The sequence below is a fragment of the Saccoglossus kowalevskii genome, chromosome 10, assembly GCF_978046115.1.
Source record: "Saccoglossus kowalevskii chromosome 10, keSacKowa6.1, whole genome shotgun sequence".
Lineage (NCBI taxonomy): Eukaryota > Metazoa > Hemichordata > Enteropneusta > Harrimaniidae > Saccoglossus > Saccoglossus kowalevskii.
Window position 1 is genome coordinate 38419449 of NC_140650.1, and position 17206 is coordinate 38436654.

Genomic DNA, 17206 nt, shown 5'->3' on the forward strand with positions numbered 1-17206 from the left:
CTGCCTTCTGACACTGGTGGCGCTCAATTGGCCAGTGAAGGTCTGGTCCTATGTTGCTGGACCTTCTAGTCGAGTACCCAGGGGAATTGCTGAATCTGTTGTTCCAGCTAGATGGCACTCTCCCGATGCGCCCCACGTTGTCCATCTTCACGAGTGGAGGCTGTCGACAAACTCATGCAAGCGCAAGGCTTTTTGGCAGAGTTATCCAAGTTCCTCGCTTTCGGCACAGTCGGGCGGCACCAGACATTTTTATGAGCCCAGTTGAGACTCTACATCGATTGGTGTAATGGAAGGGAGATTGAGTATCTCTGTCCTCTACTAGCTAGGTAGCTGATTTTGCTTGTATTTATTTAATAGAGGAAAATCTATATCGATGATTCTTGGAAATCAAATCTTCCAGACTGGGACTTGCCGTTGGTTCTGGCGGCGTTACGACACCCCCCCCCATCGAGCATATGGAAAGGCGGACATGAAGTATGTCACTATGCAAACAGTTTTTGATTCCCGTCTGCGAAGCACAAAAAGAGTCTTTGCATTTAGTGTGTATGTCTGTGTGTGTGTGTGTGTGTGTGTGTGTGTGTGTCTGTTCCACTGATATCATACATTAATTTTTGATGAAACTTGGTGCATAGATGCTCTGGACCAATGCGCAGATTTGATTAGGTTTTGGTAAAAATCCATGCATGGTAATTACCTAATTTGCATGATAATTAGCTGATTTTAGCTGTTCGATGATTGCTCCACTGGTATCTAAAGAACCACTCATTGGATTTTGATGAAACTTGGCACATAGATGCTCTGAAGTAATGCGCACATTTGATTAGTTTTGGGTAAAAATCTGTGCAATATTAATTACCTAATTTGCATAATGATTAATCAATTTTTGGCTTTTCCACTGATATCTCAAGTACTAATCACCACATTTCAATTAAAAACTTAGTACATAGATACATTTTGGATCATAGGACACTACACAGACCCTAGTTTTTAGGGTAATATCAGTACTAATTTGCATAATTAATTAATTTTCAGCTTTTGATGTTTTAAGTAGTACTCATCACATTTCAATAAAACTTGCTTGGTACATAGATGTCATAGGACACTGCACAGACCTGATAGTTTTTAGTGTAATATCAGTACATATTATTAATTACCTAATTTGCATAATTAATTAATTTTCAGCTTTTGATATTTCAAGTAGTAATCTTCAAATTTCAATGAAACTTGGTACATAGTTACTCAAAGACTGTGCAGAGATCTGATTAGTTTTGGGGTAAATATTTCTGCATATTAATCACCTTATTAGCATAATTAGTTAATTTTCAGTTTTTTTGCCTGATAACTCAAGTACTGATCTTTATATTTCAATGAGACTTGCTACATAGATCCTCTAGGACTATGCAGAGACCTGATTAGTTTTAGGGTAAATAATTGTCGATATTAATTACCTAATTCACATAATTAGTTAATTTTTTCCATGATTGTTCCATTTTAAAGAACCACTAATTGGATTTTATTGAAACTTTTATAGAGTATTCATCATCACATTTCAATGAACCTAGGACTATGCAGAGACCCAAATAGTTTTTGGTAAATATTTATGCTTATTAATCACCTAATTAACATAATTAATTAACACTGATATCTCAATTACTGATCATCACATTTGGTAAAAAAATTTGGTACATAAATGCTCTAGAACAATAGATAGACCTGATTAATTTTGGGTTGAAATTTGTTCATATTAATTCTCCAATAATAATTCATGGTTTTTTTGTTCTAATCACATTTCAATGAAACTTGGTACATAGATATTACATTACGCAGGCCTTATTAGATTTACACTCAAATCTGTTCATATCAGTAATACCTGATTTACATATTAGTTTTCAGCTATTCCAGCAATATCTCAAGTACAAGTAATTTTGAAATAATTTTTAATGTGTCTTCAATAGTCTCAGCACACAGTTCTTTCCAAGCTTTCTTTGATTTCTTTTGGCTTTGGTGCCAGGTAGGTGGTGTTCGGCGTTCAGAGATCGGAGCACTGTCCTTCAGTGACGGATGTACCTCCTTTATGAACTCGCAAGTACTCGGGTGGGCTTTCTTGCCAAAACCAAATCCCATGGCATGATTCTGAACCGATTGCATCCCACACCGCACTAACATAGTGGGCACGGAGGACTGTCATGAATGGATTCTATGTCCTGTCAGAGCTCTGAGCTGATACTTCGATCGCACCAAGGTGTCTCGGGCAGCAAGAGGCGCATTTCTGCTGCCTAGCTTGAGGGGGTGCTCCGAGCGGGGTTCTGGAGTAATGTCAATCACTTTCTCCTGTATTTTCAAAGCCCATTGACATCCCAGGCCTTGGTATATTGGTTTCAAAATGAAAGAACTTAAATTTAATGGAGAGCATGAAAAATCACTTGAGACTTGAAAATCCAAATAAATATCATACGTACTCGACCCCAACCCTGGCTGAGTATGCCACAGACTCAATGGGAAGGCCAATTCCACTGGCCGAGATTCATTCACTAACGAATGCGACTTTGGGGGAACCTTGGTTAAGGTTCGACCGAACCTGGTTGACGCCAGGATAGGAAGATGGCCACACATCCCTGTCATGTAGTCCCAAACATGAATCTGACTTCTGTGGCAAAGATGCAATATGTGTCAGCACTAGCACTTGCAATTTGCACATACAAAAAAAAAAGTCAGGAGAAACAACAGTGACATTCAATGTCCGGAACTGTCGCCTGGCACAAAAAATATTTAAAAAAAAAAAAAATATCATACGTACTATGATGTGATCCAGACGGAGTACATAGATAAGCCATTTTTGTGCTGAAAAATTTTCGAAATCAAACATTTCTGGCATTGCGAAACCGGATCTCGGTTGTTTACAGATGGATTATGTTCAAACTTTGTACATACATTAGACATTAGTGGCTGATTGACAGCCATTTTGTTTTAATGAATGCAGTTCTGACATGCTTAGACTAAAATTTTATCATGTATTGGTTTGACTATCCAATTCAAAATGACTGACCAGTCTCTCAATATGGACAAGTACTTGTTTGAAGTTCAGATACAAGATGACTGAATATCAATCATTTCAATGTTTAAAAATCATTTTAATCAAGCATCAGCATCTGGATCCATATCTCTGACATGTTTAAGTTCCAACTGTATTACCACAAACAAATCTATTTATCTTAAATTTGATAACTAACAGGGACTGTGCCATGCATGGTTTGTTTTTTTCATAAAATGTTATTTGCTACATGCTAATAGGTACTATTAGTTCTAAAACTGCAACAAAGTGTATTATTATACATCTGTCACCACAATGTCATAAGTTACGGTGTGCCATAATTTTACGGTATTTTATAGGTGATTTCATCCTACCATATTAGGAAATGCGAATGGCCACCACTAGGGTTTAACCAGAGTCCACACAAAGAAGTTTGCTGATTCTGTTCTAAACATTATAATAATAAGATTATTAGAAGAATACACTTAAAGTATGCACTCTGTCGATACACCCTCTGTACTGTCTTCATGCATACTTTGAGGTATCCTTTGAATAACCTTATATTATAATAATTGTTATTATCAGATTTTTAATGATGCCTTGTAGTATGTTAATAAAACACAGACCTGATAATGTTCAGTCAAAATCTGTGCATATTACTAGTATGTTAATGTTATGCACTGCACTTCCAAATATAGACTTTTAACACTTTTATTTCCCTACTCCTAAATGAAATGTTATTCCTTTTTGGGGGCAAAAATCATTGAACGACAGGCCTATTTTTCATAAAAAGTTAAAACATTAAACCTTTTTTAGAATGTTTCGAATTTAATTGGATATATTTAATAATTAGCATTTGAAAAATAAGTGAATTAATGGAGACCACATTTTTTTGTGGTAAAATTGGCTAATCTTGGGCCAAATAGACAGAAGTTTGCAGTACCAGTTACAGGACCCTAATATAGTTGTATGTACACATTATTTGTACAATACTTTGTAATGTAAATGCTCACTTGCCACCAATGTTTCAGTTGTGTATGCACTCAGTTTTGATCAAATTATCAAATGGGCAATATGAGGTTACTATTATAATTAATATTTAAAAACAAATTATTGTTTACATTAAGCACTGCATGAGTGCAACATGTATTGTAAAAGTAAATTCATGATAATATATTTATAATAATATTTATTTAAAATTTAGCTAATCTGTAATTTCAAAATAAAAGAAAGAAAAAAGTTGCAGCCCCCAACAAAAATCACTGGAAAATATCTAAATATATAATCACACAAACATGGCTACTTGCATACAATTGCAGTTTTGGTCTTAGTTAAATGATTCAAATAATCAATACAATTAATAGTAAAAACCACATTGCTTAATTTCAGATCTCCATATACCATGCCTTAATTGGTCAAGCTCAGGCAAACCGGATACAAAGTGCAAGCAGGTGACCTTTGAGTTTTGTCCTAATGAACCAATGCCATCTATTTTTAGTTCCAGGTAAATGTCACTGATAATATTGTTATTATAGTATTAAGGTAGCGAAAAAGGAAAAACAAGGAAGACAAAAACATTTGGTGCATAATTTATGTTGATTTTCATGAACCCAGTGATGGGTAAACACATCCTTCACACATTTACAAACAAGGTTGAGTGATGAACTGAAAACAAGATATTTAATTTGCATACTGATTTGTTATATCCTGTGTAATCTTACCGTTACATTCTTGTTACAATATTTAGATTTTAAGCTTTTCTCAGTGTCTTTTTTTTTTTAAATAAATGTTGCTTCTTTACTGCGTTGACATGGTTCATCACTGACTATAGACAGTGTTGTGATAGACCTCACTGACATTATTTACATAATAAATAGGCTTGTTTGTATCAAGGCGCAACAACATGTATATTTTAAAGCATCATGTTGAATGACAAGTTAAAAAAAGTAAATTGTGACATCATATACATGTATGCATAAACATAATTCATATAACGACATCTACTCCACTATCGCTAACTTGGTTATAACACGATTTGTAGTTTCATGGTTAACAAAATTATACACTCTCCATCACCATAGAGTAAGGCTTGTATATTCTGTAAGTAAACGATGTTGCCTACATGTTTAGAGAACCAATTGTACTGTAGGAGCTGTTTAACATAACAAAGAAACATGAATAAATTAGTTTTGCATCCACTTTCTAGGAGTTAGCTAATTGTTTATGTAACAGTCCTCATAGATCAGATATTTGTATATGTACAGTACTCATTCCGCCCAACCTCCCGTTTTTATTGTTTGTTTTTTTCGCCTGCTGATTGCTTAATTTCCGACCGCTCGCTGCTTTCCGACCGGAAACCGACAGTTTTTTTTTCGCTCGCTCGCTTTTGTTTGCTCGCTCTTGTTCGCTCGCTCCTGCTATGGTTGGCTTCACAAACATCGACCACTTGCCAACCGACTACTGGAGTAACGATGATCATACATTGTATGTATAAACTTAGGTTTTAATGACGATTCAAAATACAACACGTTTTGCTTCTCTGTATTGGGAAGGGGGACAAAGACTCTTTCAAATCACTTGACACATTGTAATGTTTGCTACACAAGTCGAACTGTGACCTGTATTTACATATTTACGTCCTTGTGTGTGTAGTTCAAGCAGCTATATAACTGGTCAATCAATCGTGACATGTATTGAGTACTAGTATTTGTATTTTGTGTATGTTTCTTTGTGTGATTTTAACTAAATTTATTCCGAACAGCGCTCAAAATAATATGACACTTTGTTATTTGCGAATGCAACTCACCATTTTACCTGGTTCACACAGATTAGAAATACACCGTTGAAGGGCCAGTGAGAACACTGGTGTTAGCATTGTCTCTACAACGGTGTGTTTCGTTTGCGATCACACGACATTAAAACACCGGCGTAATTTTATATTAGGCCTGTGTAGCACCCCCTCTGTAGTTAGATCTGTGTTTGAACATATTCGTACCCTATCACTACGGTTATTATTTTCAATTGCTCCCTTGAATCTTGACTTCAAAGGTTTTACTTTTTGACAGCACAGTTACGGGTTTATCTCACCCCAATTCCTTGTCTTTTTGTGCAATAATCCTGTAAACCTGGCTATCATGGGAGGTTCCGTGTATCAATCTAAAAATATTTTCCTCTTGTCAAATAGAAATTAGTAGCAGGACTTCATTATTATACAATTATTCCGAGACTACTCGTTCCACTGACCAGAGCGGTATGTGACTCGTCATCATGTCGTTGCTATGGACGTAGACATGAATTCCTGATAGAGCATGTCTGTGCCACTGTTTATGCCACTGTGCATGTTCACACACACTTTTGTTGAGAATTTAGGTCTGAGCTCGGACTCTGGTCCGAAAGTTTACGCCGGTGTAAAATCTGGTCACACGGTAAAAATAACACCGTCGTTAAATTTATGGCGGTGCTACAACGGCGTAATTGTTATGTGTGAACCAGGTATATGACCCTTACTCAATTTGCATAAGTATTACAAATGCTGCAGTTCAGAAAATCTATCAGGTTAACTTTTGCTCGTGTCTGGGTGCGCAAAACAAAACTTGCACATATAATCATCGCATAGCTGAATTACTACAAATCTTAAACTACTAGTATAATGACTGTGACGATTAATCGCTTGTTTGAGTACATGCGGCAACGAATTATTGGATTGGCAGCAGCCGGACGAAAAATGAAAGAGATCTTGGAACAGTTAATTGTTGAGGAAAACATAAAACAAAACAAAACAGCCAGTGATGTATTTCGAAAATAAAAATACAAAATAAACGCAATCAGAGGCGCTGACCACGTGCATTGGAAATAAATATAACGGGTTGTGACATGCAATATAATTATGCTATTTCCCAAAGCACTTATATTTAATACATTGACGAAAAACACCACAAGAAAAATGTAAATCAGGCTTGTACTGTAATTACTAGTAACTCAACTCAAACGCAATATTGATCACTGTAAAAGTGGATAAATTCAAATTCAAAATTCAAATGATCTCGTTGAATGTCAATCAAAAATAATCTCAATGTTTAGAAAGACAAAAACAGCAACATATTAGAGTTCCAAAAAACTTAGCAGCAAAGAACAAGAAATGCATGTGGGAAAGCGATGAGTGAACTCAAGGAAAATTATGCTAATGTGATAACAAGTTATATACCCCCGCGAAGTACTCGCTAAAACATCAAGAACATCGGTTTTTGTGTGGCATTATTGGCTCATGTCTAGCAAATATCATCAATAAAATCTTTAGCGGTCATGTGACCTTGGCCGTCATATTGGATTTAAAAATGGCTCATTCATGTGCTTAGAAATTTGCTTTGCAGCACCTATGTCCATAGCTCTACAAAGTTACTGAGAAGCAAATTTTTGAAAAGTGGCTTCCTTTGGCAGCCATCTTGGATTTAGTAAAAAGTGAAAGTATGTGGCTGTCTATCGCACACATTCGATCAGGTCCAAAAAACTGTGAGCACTGTGATTGTGTAATGGTAACACAAAAGACTATGATAGACTGTAATACGTCGTTTATTTCGGAAAACAAGTCTGGCATCAAAGTACAATTAGAACAATCCACACTAAACATGCACTAAAACACCCTTTATATAGGGTTAATAGGATTACACCGTGGATTTTAAAATTGGAGGAAAAACGCTATGATTGGTGTGCCATGTGAGAAGGTCACTATAGAATAAACATTTCGGCTTAATCCGCTACAAAGTTGCGACTTCTCTTGCGTTCGCTGTGATAAAGGCATGTTTGTGAACATTACGTAAATGGCTTACAATAAATTGATTTGTGCTTCTTTGTCATAGGAATACATGTATTGTGAGGTGAAATGAAGCATGAAACGGCTTCTAACAGACATAACTCAGAGAATAATGCTTGGAATCGAATGAAACGAAAACGAACAAATACAGAAAATGGTTGTCTATCGATACAAAGTAAATACAAATGAAAAATAATAACTATAATTAAACAACAACAAATATAATTGAATCGAGAAACACACACTTGGATAAGCATCCACGATATACTCGGGGCGCGAGAAAACGTACATCGCACAGTAATGAATATGTTTGTTGTTGATTCAATTCAAATAGTAAAAGACATATTTATTCACTAATATATGTACATGTATTACAACTTTAAAGTTCAGACTTCGACAGATGATAAATCCGTTCTTGGGCTTGTATCGCGGCCTTGCGCGTTGATTGTCTCAGATAGAATGGGTGGCTGTTCGGAGTAGGGGGTTGCGTTGTGATTGAATTACCCGTTTCCAATGAGGCAATGGGTGTAGATTCGGAATGTTCTGTTGAAGTATTCTCTCGGGTGAAGTCGACAATTCGTTTGTTGGTGTGAGATTGCTTATCTCCAGTGGATACAATTTAGCAATTGGTCGATTTGTAACTCCGAATTTGGTTTGGATTTCAGCGGTTCGGATCAGTCCATCGCTACCTGGCAGTAGTCGCGTTACCCGTGCTAATTGCCAATTTACTCGTTTGCGCACGTAGTCGTGAATTAGGACGATGTCATTCAGCTTAATAGTGTTCTCTTTTACACCTCTTGATGCATGTATATGTCGTTCTCGTAGGGCTGTTATATACTCGGAAGACCAGCGTTGCCAGAATGTCCGCTGTAAATTGGACAAGTGTTCATATCGTCGATTCAACTGCGCGTGGTTATTTGGTGAATAATCCGAGAGATTACTTGATACGACACAGGGTAGACGTGTGATGTTTCTACCACATACGAGTTGCGATGGGGTCAGTGGGGTTAAGTCATTGACGTGAGTAGAGACATAGGTTAGCGGTCGATTGTTAATGGATGCTTCCGCCTCGGTTAGTATAGTTTCAAGTTCGCAGGAATTTCCTAGAACTTTCTTGAGTGTGGTTTTCGTTATACCGATCATTCTCTCGTAGAACCCACCAAACCAAGGTGCGCGTTTCGGTATGAACTTCCACGTGATGCGATGATCTGACAACATGGACTTCACTTCTGGGTTGGATATGATTTCGCGAAGTTCGCTTGCAGCTGACAAGAAAGTTGACGCGTTGTCTGAAATCAGCATGGATGGGGTCGATCGACGGGCAGCGAATCGCCTGAATGCTAACATGAACGAAGTAGTAGTCATGTCCGGAACGAGTTCAAGATGTATCGCTCGGGTGACAGCGCACGTAAACAGACATACGTATGTCTTGGTAGTAGTATTACCTGCAGGGTTTTTCACGTGCAAGGCTCCAGTGTAGTCCACTCCGCAAATATGAAATGGGGGGCTTCTCTGACACGATATTCTGGAAGTGGTGGAGTCATTGGTTGACAATACGGACGCCCATCGACTTTCTTGCATATAAAGCATTTGCGTAACACGGCGTTGACGATGCGACGAATCGCAACAATCCAAAACCGTTCACGAATAGCTGTGATGGTTGCTGATGGACCGCTATGGTTGAGACGTATATGTGTAGCATAGACGAGCAATCGCGTGAATGCGTGATTTGCGGGTAGAAGTATTGGGTGTACTGTGTCAAAATCGAGCTCTGAATTGTGGATTCGTCCGCCAGTTCGTATTAGTTGATCGTATCCAATGAATAGTTGCAACTGTTTATTCAGTGGTCCGAGTTTCTTATCATTTCTGTATATATTTGAAATAATGTTCGCATATTCTGTCCGTTGGATGTGTGAGATCCAAATAGTTTCTGCATTGATTATTTCGTCTGCGGAAGGTATGGTTTGTTGGCACACATCGGGAGTCAATTTTGTATTGTCATCAGTAATCCATCGAAGTCGGCGTTTAATGTTATTAACGAATCGTAGTACAAATGCTGATACTCGCAATAGTTTGTTGTAATCGTTGTAATCATTAGCCCTGATGATATATTGGATACCTAATGGTGAATCTGGTTGGTTTTCTTTGGTTGTTACAGAATTGGAGTCGTGTTTCGTCATCGTATCGGGTGAAATGGATCCGTGTATTGCTTTGATTGGTTCATGGGTGTCGCCAGTTAGTAAATGATTCACGGTTATGTCAGATATCGTGTCGGCATCAAAGAGTTCGCATGCAGGCCATAAGGCACGATTTTTCAACCATGAGAGGCCGGTCCACCAGAGGGTAGAGTTGCGTAATTGTTCACATTTAAGTCCGCGGGTTAGTAAATCAGCAGGATTTGAGCTGGTCGGTACGTACATGTACCTACTTTCTTGTGGGAAACTGTTTATTTCCGTTATGCGATTGGAAGTGAATAGGTCTGGTTTGCCGCGGGAATTTATCCAGTGCAGAACTATCTGGGAGTCTGACCACAACACGCGACGAGTGGTATTATATTTCACTGACAACGCATTGGAGACAAATTTACTAAGTCGGGTTGTGGTCAAAGCAGCCATGAGTTCAAGACGAGGCAAAGTCAGCGTATTTTTATTGGTTGGTGCAACACGTGTCTTTGACATCACCAACGAAGTTTGGTTTCCTGACTTTATGTACACAGCACCACCATAGGCTTTGGTTGAAGCGTCTGAGAATGCGTGTATCTCGATGTTGTTGTTCTTGTTATCGGTATTGTCGGCAAAGTAATGTCGGTTAACGCAAATGTTTGTTACCTCTCGTAGATCGTGAGCTATGTTAGTCCAATTAGTATTGAGTTCGTCGGATATGGGTGTATCCCAATGAAGATTCAGTTTCCATAGCGATTAAATAAACAACTTCGCTCGAACATGCACCGGTGAAAGGAGACCTAGTGGGTCATAGAGACTGGCGGCGAAACTGACTACTTCACGCTTTGTGGTCATGGCGTTGATATTTGGTGAGTTTAGTAGTTTCAGGTAGATGACGTCACTTTCAGTGTTCCACTTCACACCTAGCATGTTAACAGTAGTGTTAGGATTCGCTTTACTGTCTTGTTTAATGACATCACGGGTGGTTTGATCATTTGTACTCCATGATCGAAGATTAAATCCATGTGTAGACAATAATTTCGTTGAGTCTTCATAGAATTTCATAGCTTCGTTAGTATCACGACTACCGGTTACTACGTCATCAACATAGATGTTTTGTTGTAGATCGTTGGCAGCAGGTATATTCGGATGATTGTTTATTAGAGTCTTGATAGCGGCGTTCAGAATAAATGGGCTGCACATGGCTCCAAACAATACGGAAGTGAATTGGTATGTCGTGAATTCACTGGTTAGATCGTTTATGTCAGACAACCACAGGAATTTCGTATATTTATGGTCTTCGTCTGCGAGTCGTATTTGTAGGAAGGCTTTTTCGATATCGCTTGCTAATGCGACTGGATTGGAGCGAAAACGAACTAACATTGCGGTTAGGTCGTTCTATAGTGGGGGTCCTGTTTCCAGACAGTCGTTTAAACTTGGTTGTCCGATTCCGGAAGTTGCACTGCAGTCGTACACGATGCGGATTGGAGTTGATGAGCTATCGCGTTTAACTGAACGATGAGGGAGATAGTGACCACTGGTAGTGTCATCTTGTTCTACTCGCTCGATAAAACCGGCTTTTAGTTGATCCGAGATGATTTTATCGTAGACTTGAGTAATATCATGTGGCAGTTTCTTGATCATATGACGAGTGCGTCAAAATTTGTCGGCAGTGAGTAGTGGCTAGACTTCCATAGTAGTTTGGCGATGAAACGATTATTTTCTTCGGACAAACAATTTTCTGTATATTGTTTGAATTGTTTGTCGTCGGTTGTCTTCTTTTCCGGGGGGTTTATTGGATCGCGAATACCGATCGATTCCAGTTCCCAAAACAAAGCGACGTTCTTGGCGAGCAGTTCATCATCGGACGGGATTGCGGTGAGGTGAAATGCTTGTACGTGATTCGTACGTGGCTTACCGGTGTAGATGGGTCCTGATAGTAAGTATCCGAAACACGAGCTGACAGCTGTGGGACCGTGGCCTCGGATTACGTGATTTCCAACAAAATCCCAATACCGATCCACACCTATTAAAATGTCGATCTTCATAGTAGGTTCATTGGAAATTGGGTGCGCAAGCTTGAGTTTGCGAAGATAATTAAGTTGCTTGATATCAGTGTTTACATTGTTCGTTAGATTGTCAGAGATTTCTTCCACGTAAAGGAGGTCTATAGGTGTGCGATTGCCGTTGCGTTGATGCAACTGTAGAGTGGTACACGGAATTGTCTTGAATCCAGTACGTGGATTTGAAAAAGATTTCAGGTTGAGTACTTCTGAACTGTATACTTTAGCATCGATGGCTTGCGCAAATCTTTTGGTTACGAACGAACGATCCGCACCTTCGTCGAATAGAACTGTCGCGATTGTTGTTTTCACTCCGCACGTTGTTGGAATTTTGGCTGTCTTTAGTAAGACACGCCGTGTTCGTGGATCAGGTGTACTATGTCTCCCCTGATACGAGCATTGAGACGGGTTGCGAGACGCGTGAGAGAAATTCACACTGACGTTGGCAATTCGAACTTCAGATGGCTTGGAAGCGTTTCCTTCATCGTGGAGCGAGGTGTGATGTTTCCCCTGGCAACGTCTACACGTGTATCGAGATTTACATTGTTTAACGGGGTGTGTTCCGAGACAATTGTAGCAAAGTTGTCTGCGTTTAACAATATCCATTCTCGTCTTATGGTCGGGTATTTTGACGCAATCCGTGGGGTTGTGAGGTCCACGGCAGTACACGCAGGGTCGTTGTGACGGTCTTTTTCGGTTACCAGGGTTATAACTATTGGCAGAATCATGTTCGTTTGTCGATTTATAACCATGGGGTGTGGAATAATTATTTCTAGAAGTGGTAGATTCGCGGGCTGTAGTTCTTATGTAGAACGTAGCGACGGTTGAATTCGGTTGGCTATCGAGATTTATACCTTCACTGATTGATAAAACGCGTATTTCATTTGACATGAGTTCGCTCAGACGGGATAATGTCCATTTGTTGTTCGAGTTATTATGGGCAAGTTGCTGTTGGAAATCAGTCGGTAATTTCTGTAATAGTAGAGGTATAAGTAACTTGCCATAATTAGTTTCATCCTCACCAAGATTTTTCAAGCCTCGAATGATGGTTGCCAACTCGTCGTGGAATCGTCTGAGACTAGTTGGGTTGTTCTCTGGCGGTACTTGTTCCCATAGTATCGTCATGTAGGCGTTAATGATGTCTTGCTTGTTCCCATACCGTTTCTCGAGAAGTTCAATGGCAGTATCATAGTTTACGTCAGTCGTGGCAAGTCCGTCAATGAGTCGCTTAGCTTCGCCTCCAAGAAAACTTCGGAGATACGTGAATTTCTGGACATTAGACAACTGATTGTCTGAATGAATAGCAGCGTTGTACGTGTCATAGAATTCAGTCCAGAGAATGGGATTCCCTTGAAATGTAGGAATCTCAAGTTTCGGTAGCTAAATAGACTTGAACCTTGGTGATTGTTGAACTTGTGTAGGCTGAACTTGGTTAACTTGTGATGTAGTTGCAGCTTGTGAACTTCCGGAGTTCCTTGCGACTGCGTCTCTTAAGAAGTATGAAACTTTGAGATGTCGTGTCGTTGCTTCGATCTCATACAAATCTGTTTCATCGAATTCTGGATATTCGGGTGGGATCATGTTGAGAATTTCGGCGTCTACGGAGATCAGACGATCCAGACGTACTTTCGAGACATCGAATAATTGAGAAATGTTTTGCAATGCCAGCTTCTTGTTTATCGTAGTCTGCAATGAGTGTTTCGATCTGTTTCATTATCGTGAGTTGTCTCCTCGCCGTTGTTCTGTTCTTCTTTTGTTGCGTGAGGTCGACAGTGACGGAATCTCGATCTTCATTGTCAGACATGCTGTTGGTCGACGGGAAATTGTCTCGATTAGTGTGCTTTGCAAGTTGAGTAGTTTGGAGTTGTAGAGTATCCTGGTCTCGGCACCAAAATGTGGCTGTCTATCGCACACATTCGATCAGGTCCAAAAAACTGTGAGCACTGTGATTGTGTAATGATAACACAAAAGACTATGGTAGACTGTAATACGTCGTTTATTTCGGAAGACAAGTCTGGCATCAAAGTACAATTAGAACAATCCACACTAAACATGCACTAAAACACCCTTTATATAGGGTTAATAAGATTACACCGTGGATTTTAAAATTGGAGGAAAAACGCTATGATTGGTGTGCCATGTGAGAAGGTAACTATAGAATAAACATTTCGGCTTAATCTGCTACAAAGTTGCGACTTCTCTTGCGTTCGCTGTGATAAAGGCATGTTCGTGAACATTACGTAAATGGCTTACAATAAATTGATTTGTGCTTCTTTGTCATAGGAATACATGTATTGTGAGGTGAAATGAAGCATGAAACGGCTTCTAACAGACATAACTCAGAGAATAATGCTTGGAATCAAATGAAACGAAAACGAACAAATACAGAAACTGGTTGTCTATCGATACAAAGTAAATACGAATGAAAAATAATAACTATAATTAAACAACAACAAATATAATTGAATCGAGAAACACACACGTGGATAAGCATCCACGATAAAGTACGCTATAACTCATAAACAATTTGCCAGATGTAAACCCAACTTGGCATACAACATCCCTTCAATAAGATGATTGTGTGTCCATAAAAATATTTCCCATGATGCAAGTGGTTTTGGCGGCCATCTTGAATTTATCAAAAAAATGCAAAAATCATCAAAAAATTATCTTCTCAAAAACTGCTTGCTTGTTAGACAAGCAATTCAGAATTTTGCACCTATGTTGATAGCTCTACAATGTTACTGAAGCCGATTTTTGAAAAATGGCTTTCTTTGGCAGCCATCTTGGATTTAGTAAAAAGTGAAATTACGCTATAACTCATGAACAATTTGCCAGATTTAAATCAAACTTGACATACAACATTCCTTCAGTAAGATGGTTATGTGTTCATGAAAATATTTCCCATGATTCAAGTGGTTTTGGTGGCCATCTTGAATTTATTAAAATAAATCAAAAAACCTCAAAAAATTATCTTCTTAAAAACTGCCCACTTGTTTGACAAGCAAATTATAATATGACACCTATGTTGATAGCTCTACAAAGTTGCTGAAGCAGATTTTGGAAAAATGGCTTCCTTTGGCTGCCATCTTGGATTTAGTAAAAAGTGAAACTGCGGCATACAACATCCGTTCAATAAGATGATTATGTGTTCATGAAAATATTTCCCATGATTCAAGTGGTTCTGGCAGCCATCTTGAATTTATCACAAAAATGCAAAAAACCTCAAAAAATTATCTTCTTAAAAACTGTCAGCTCGTTTGACAAGCAATTTAGAATATGGCACCTATGTTGATAGCTCTACAAAATTACTGAAACTGATTATTGAAAAATGGCTTCCAAAAAGAAGCGAAGTTGTTACAGTACACGGCGGCCCCATATAACGTTGAACAGTTAGAGAGATAAATGACATCATCTCATTATAGATTCAAATCATGTTTACATGCGAAGCGTGATCTGTATAACAAATGCTTGCCTAGTAACCGGAGAAAGAGGTCGACATGCCTAAACGCCAACCCCTAGTGCTAGTTAACTCAACAACATCCAACGTTTTGTCTTGTTCTAGCAGACACTCGACTTCCACCGCAACTTCGGAAACAGCGTCCTTGTACAGAACTTTGTCGATGGATGGCCTGGCGGCAATCCCACATAAGACACTAGTTTTTTCAAATCTTGCCGACCTCTCCCAACTGCTCGTCCGACCAATACAGATTTTCGGTTGATATTAAATTGTCTGCCCTACTTTTTGGAAGATGGAAATTGATCATGTTTGCTGACGAAATTTTAACCTCTTGGTTTGAATACTCAAACTTGAAGTGTGAACCCCATTGTACTGTCGGCAATGCGTTGCTGTTATACAATGTAGGTAAAGTTTCGCTTCCTCTGAACTGCGTTTTGAGTTTTTCCTTGGGGGCCTCTTTTTTGTGATTGATCAATAATCAGGAGCCGGAGTTGATATGACCGCATCGTCTTCAGTGTGCACTGTTTCCATCGTGAAGGAATTATGCAAATTACGCAATAAGTCAACGTTATTGTTTGCGTCCAGACTTTTACCTCAAAAACAAAGTGTACAGTATCCCGTTATACAAGTAGTTTTTCTTATTTATTTTTTTAAAAAAAGGGTATTCTAGATGTGTTTCAGTTTTAATTTTGATAAAATTATGAGCCCAATAACTTCACAAAAGTAATAACAAAAAAAGCAAAATTCACGAAAATAACTCTACCGCATCCTTAAAACTAAGATACATGTGTAGGGTCTTCATTCTTAAATTCCTACATTCAAACACCTTAAACTAGGATACACATGTAGGGTCTTCATTCCTTAATTTCTACATTCAAACACCTTAAACTAAGATATTGTCTTCATTCCTTAATTTCTACATTCAAACACCTTAAAACTAAGATATGGTCTTCATTCATTAATTCCTACATTCAAACACCTCCTACAAATTTAGGATAAAACACCTCAAACATAGCTCATTCTACTCAGCTTGATATCTTTTTTTATTTAAGGTAGAGATGCAGTTTATTTGTGAATTTCAATCAAAAATAGTTTTTTTCGTTTTTTATATAGATTTTTATCTAAAGAGCATTCTGTGAAAATTTGACCAATAATTTCTTATTGGAACACCGTTAAAATTGCTGTAATTATTTTCTGGTTAAAAATAAAAAACACTCACACGTGGCAATGTTCATGTCCAATTGCCTAATTTGCATGAGTAAGCAAATAACAGGACCTTTGATTGACAATATGCAAATCGAGATTGTACCAAGAATGGTTTTTTAACTCTTTTTGGCTGGGTCTATTTTGGTTCATACTTGACAGGCAGGTTGTACCGTCACTAAGTGGAAAAAAAAAATTCTTGGCCCACCACTGCCATGGCAACAGCCAAAAAACTAATTTTCAAATACTTTCACCCTAAATGTATTACATTGTACCTCCTACCAGTCTTGTAATAGCAGTGTTCAAATGATCATGCTTTTTATTTTGGCTAAGTTGCACACTGACAAGAGATCACCAGCACTGACACTGTATCATAATCCCAATGCAACTTAGAACTTTGAATGAACAGTCAATTCTGCAGTTACACATTATTAAATGACCTCAATCCATTAATTAGTTTCACATCACATAATGTCC

General features: G+C 38.4%; 1 protein-coding gene across 1 annotated transcript in view; it reads left to right on the forward strand.

Annotated features, from left to right (window-relative positions):
* The window catches only part of LOC102805317 (AP-5 complex subunit beta-1-like), a 158826-nt gene that overhangs the window by 128767 nt on the left and 12853 nt on the right, over window positions 1-17206 (forward strand). The window contains exon 20 of the mRNA XM_085504580.1: window positions 4421-4535. Coding sequence (XP_085360706.1) covers window positions 4421-4535 — 115 coding nt within the window. The remainder of the gene's footprint in view (window positions 1-4420; window positions 4536-17206) is intronic.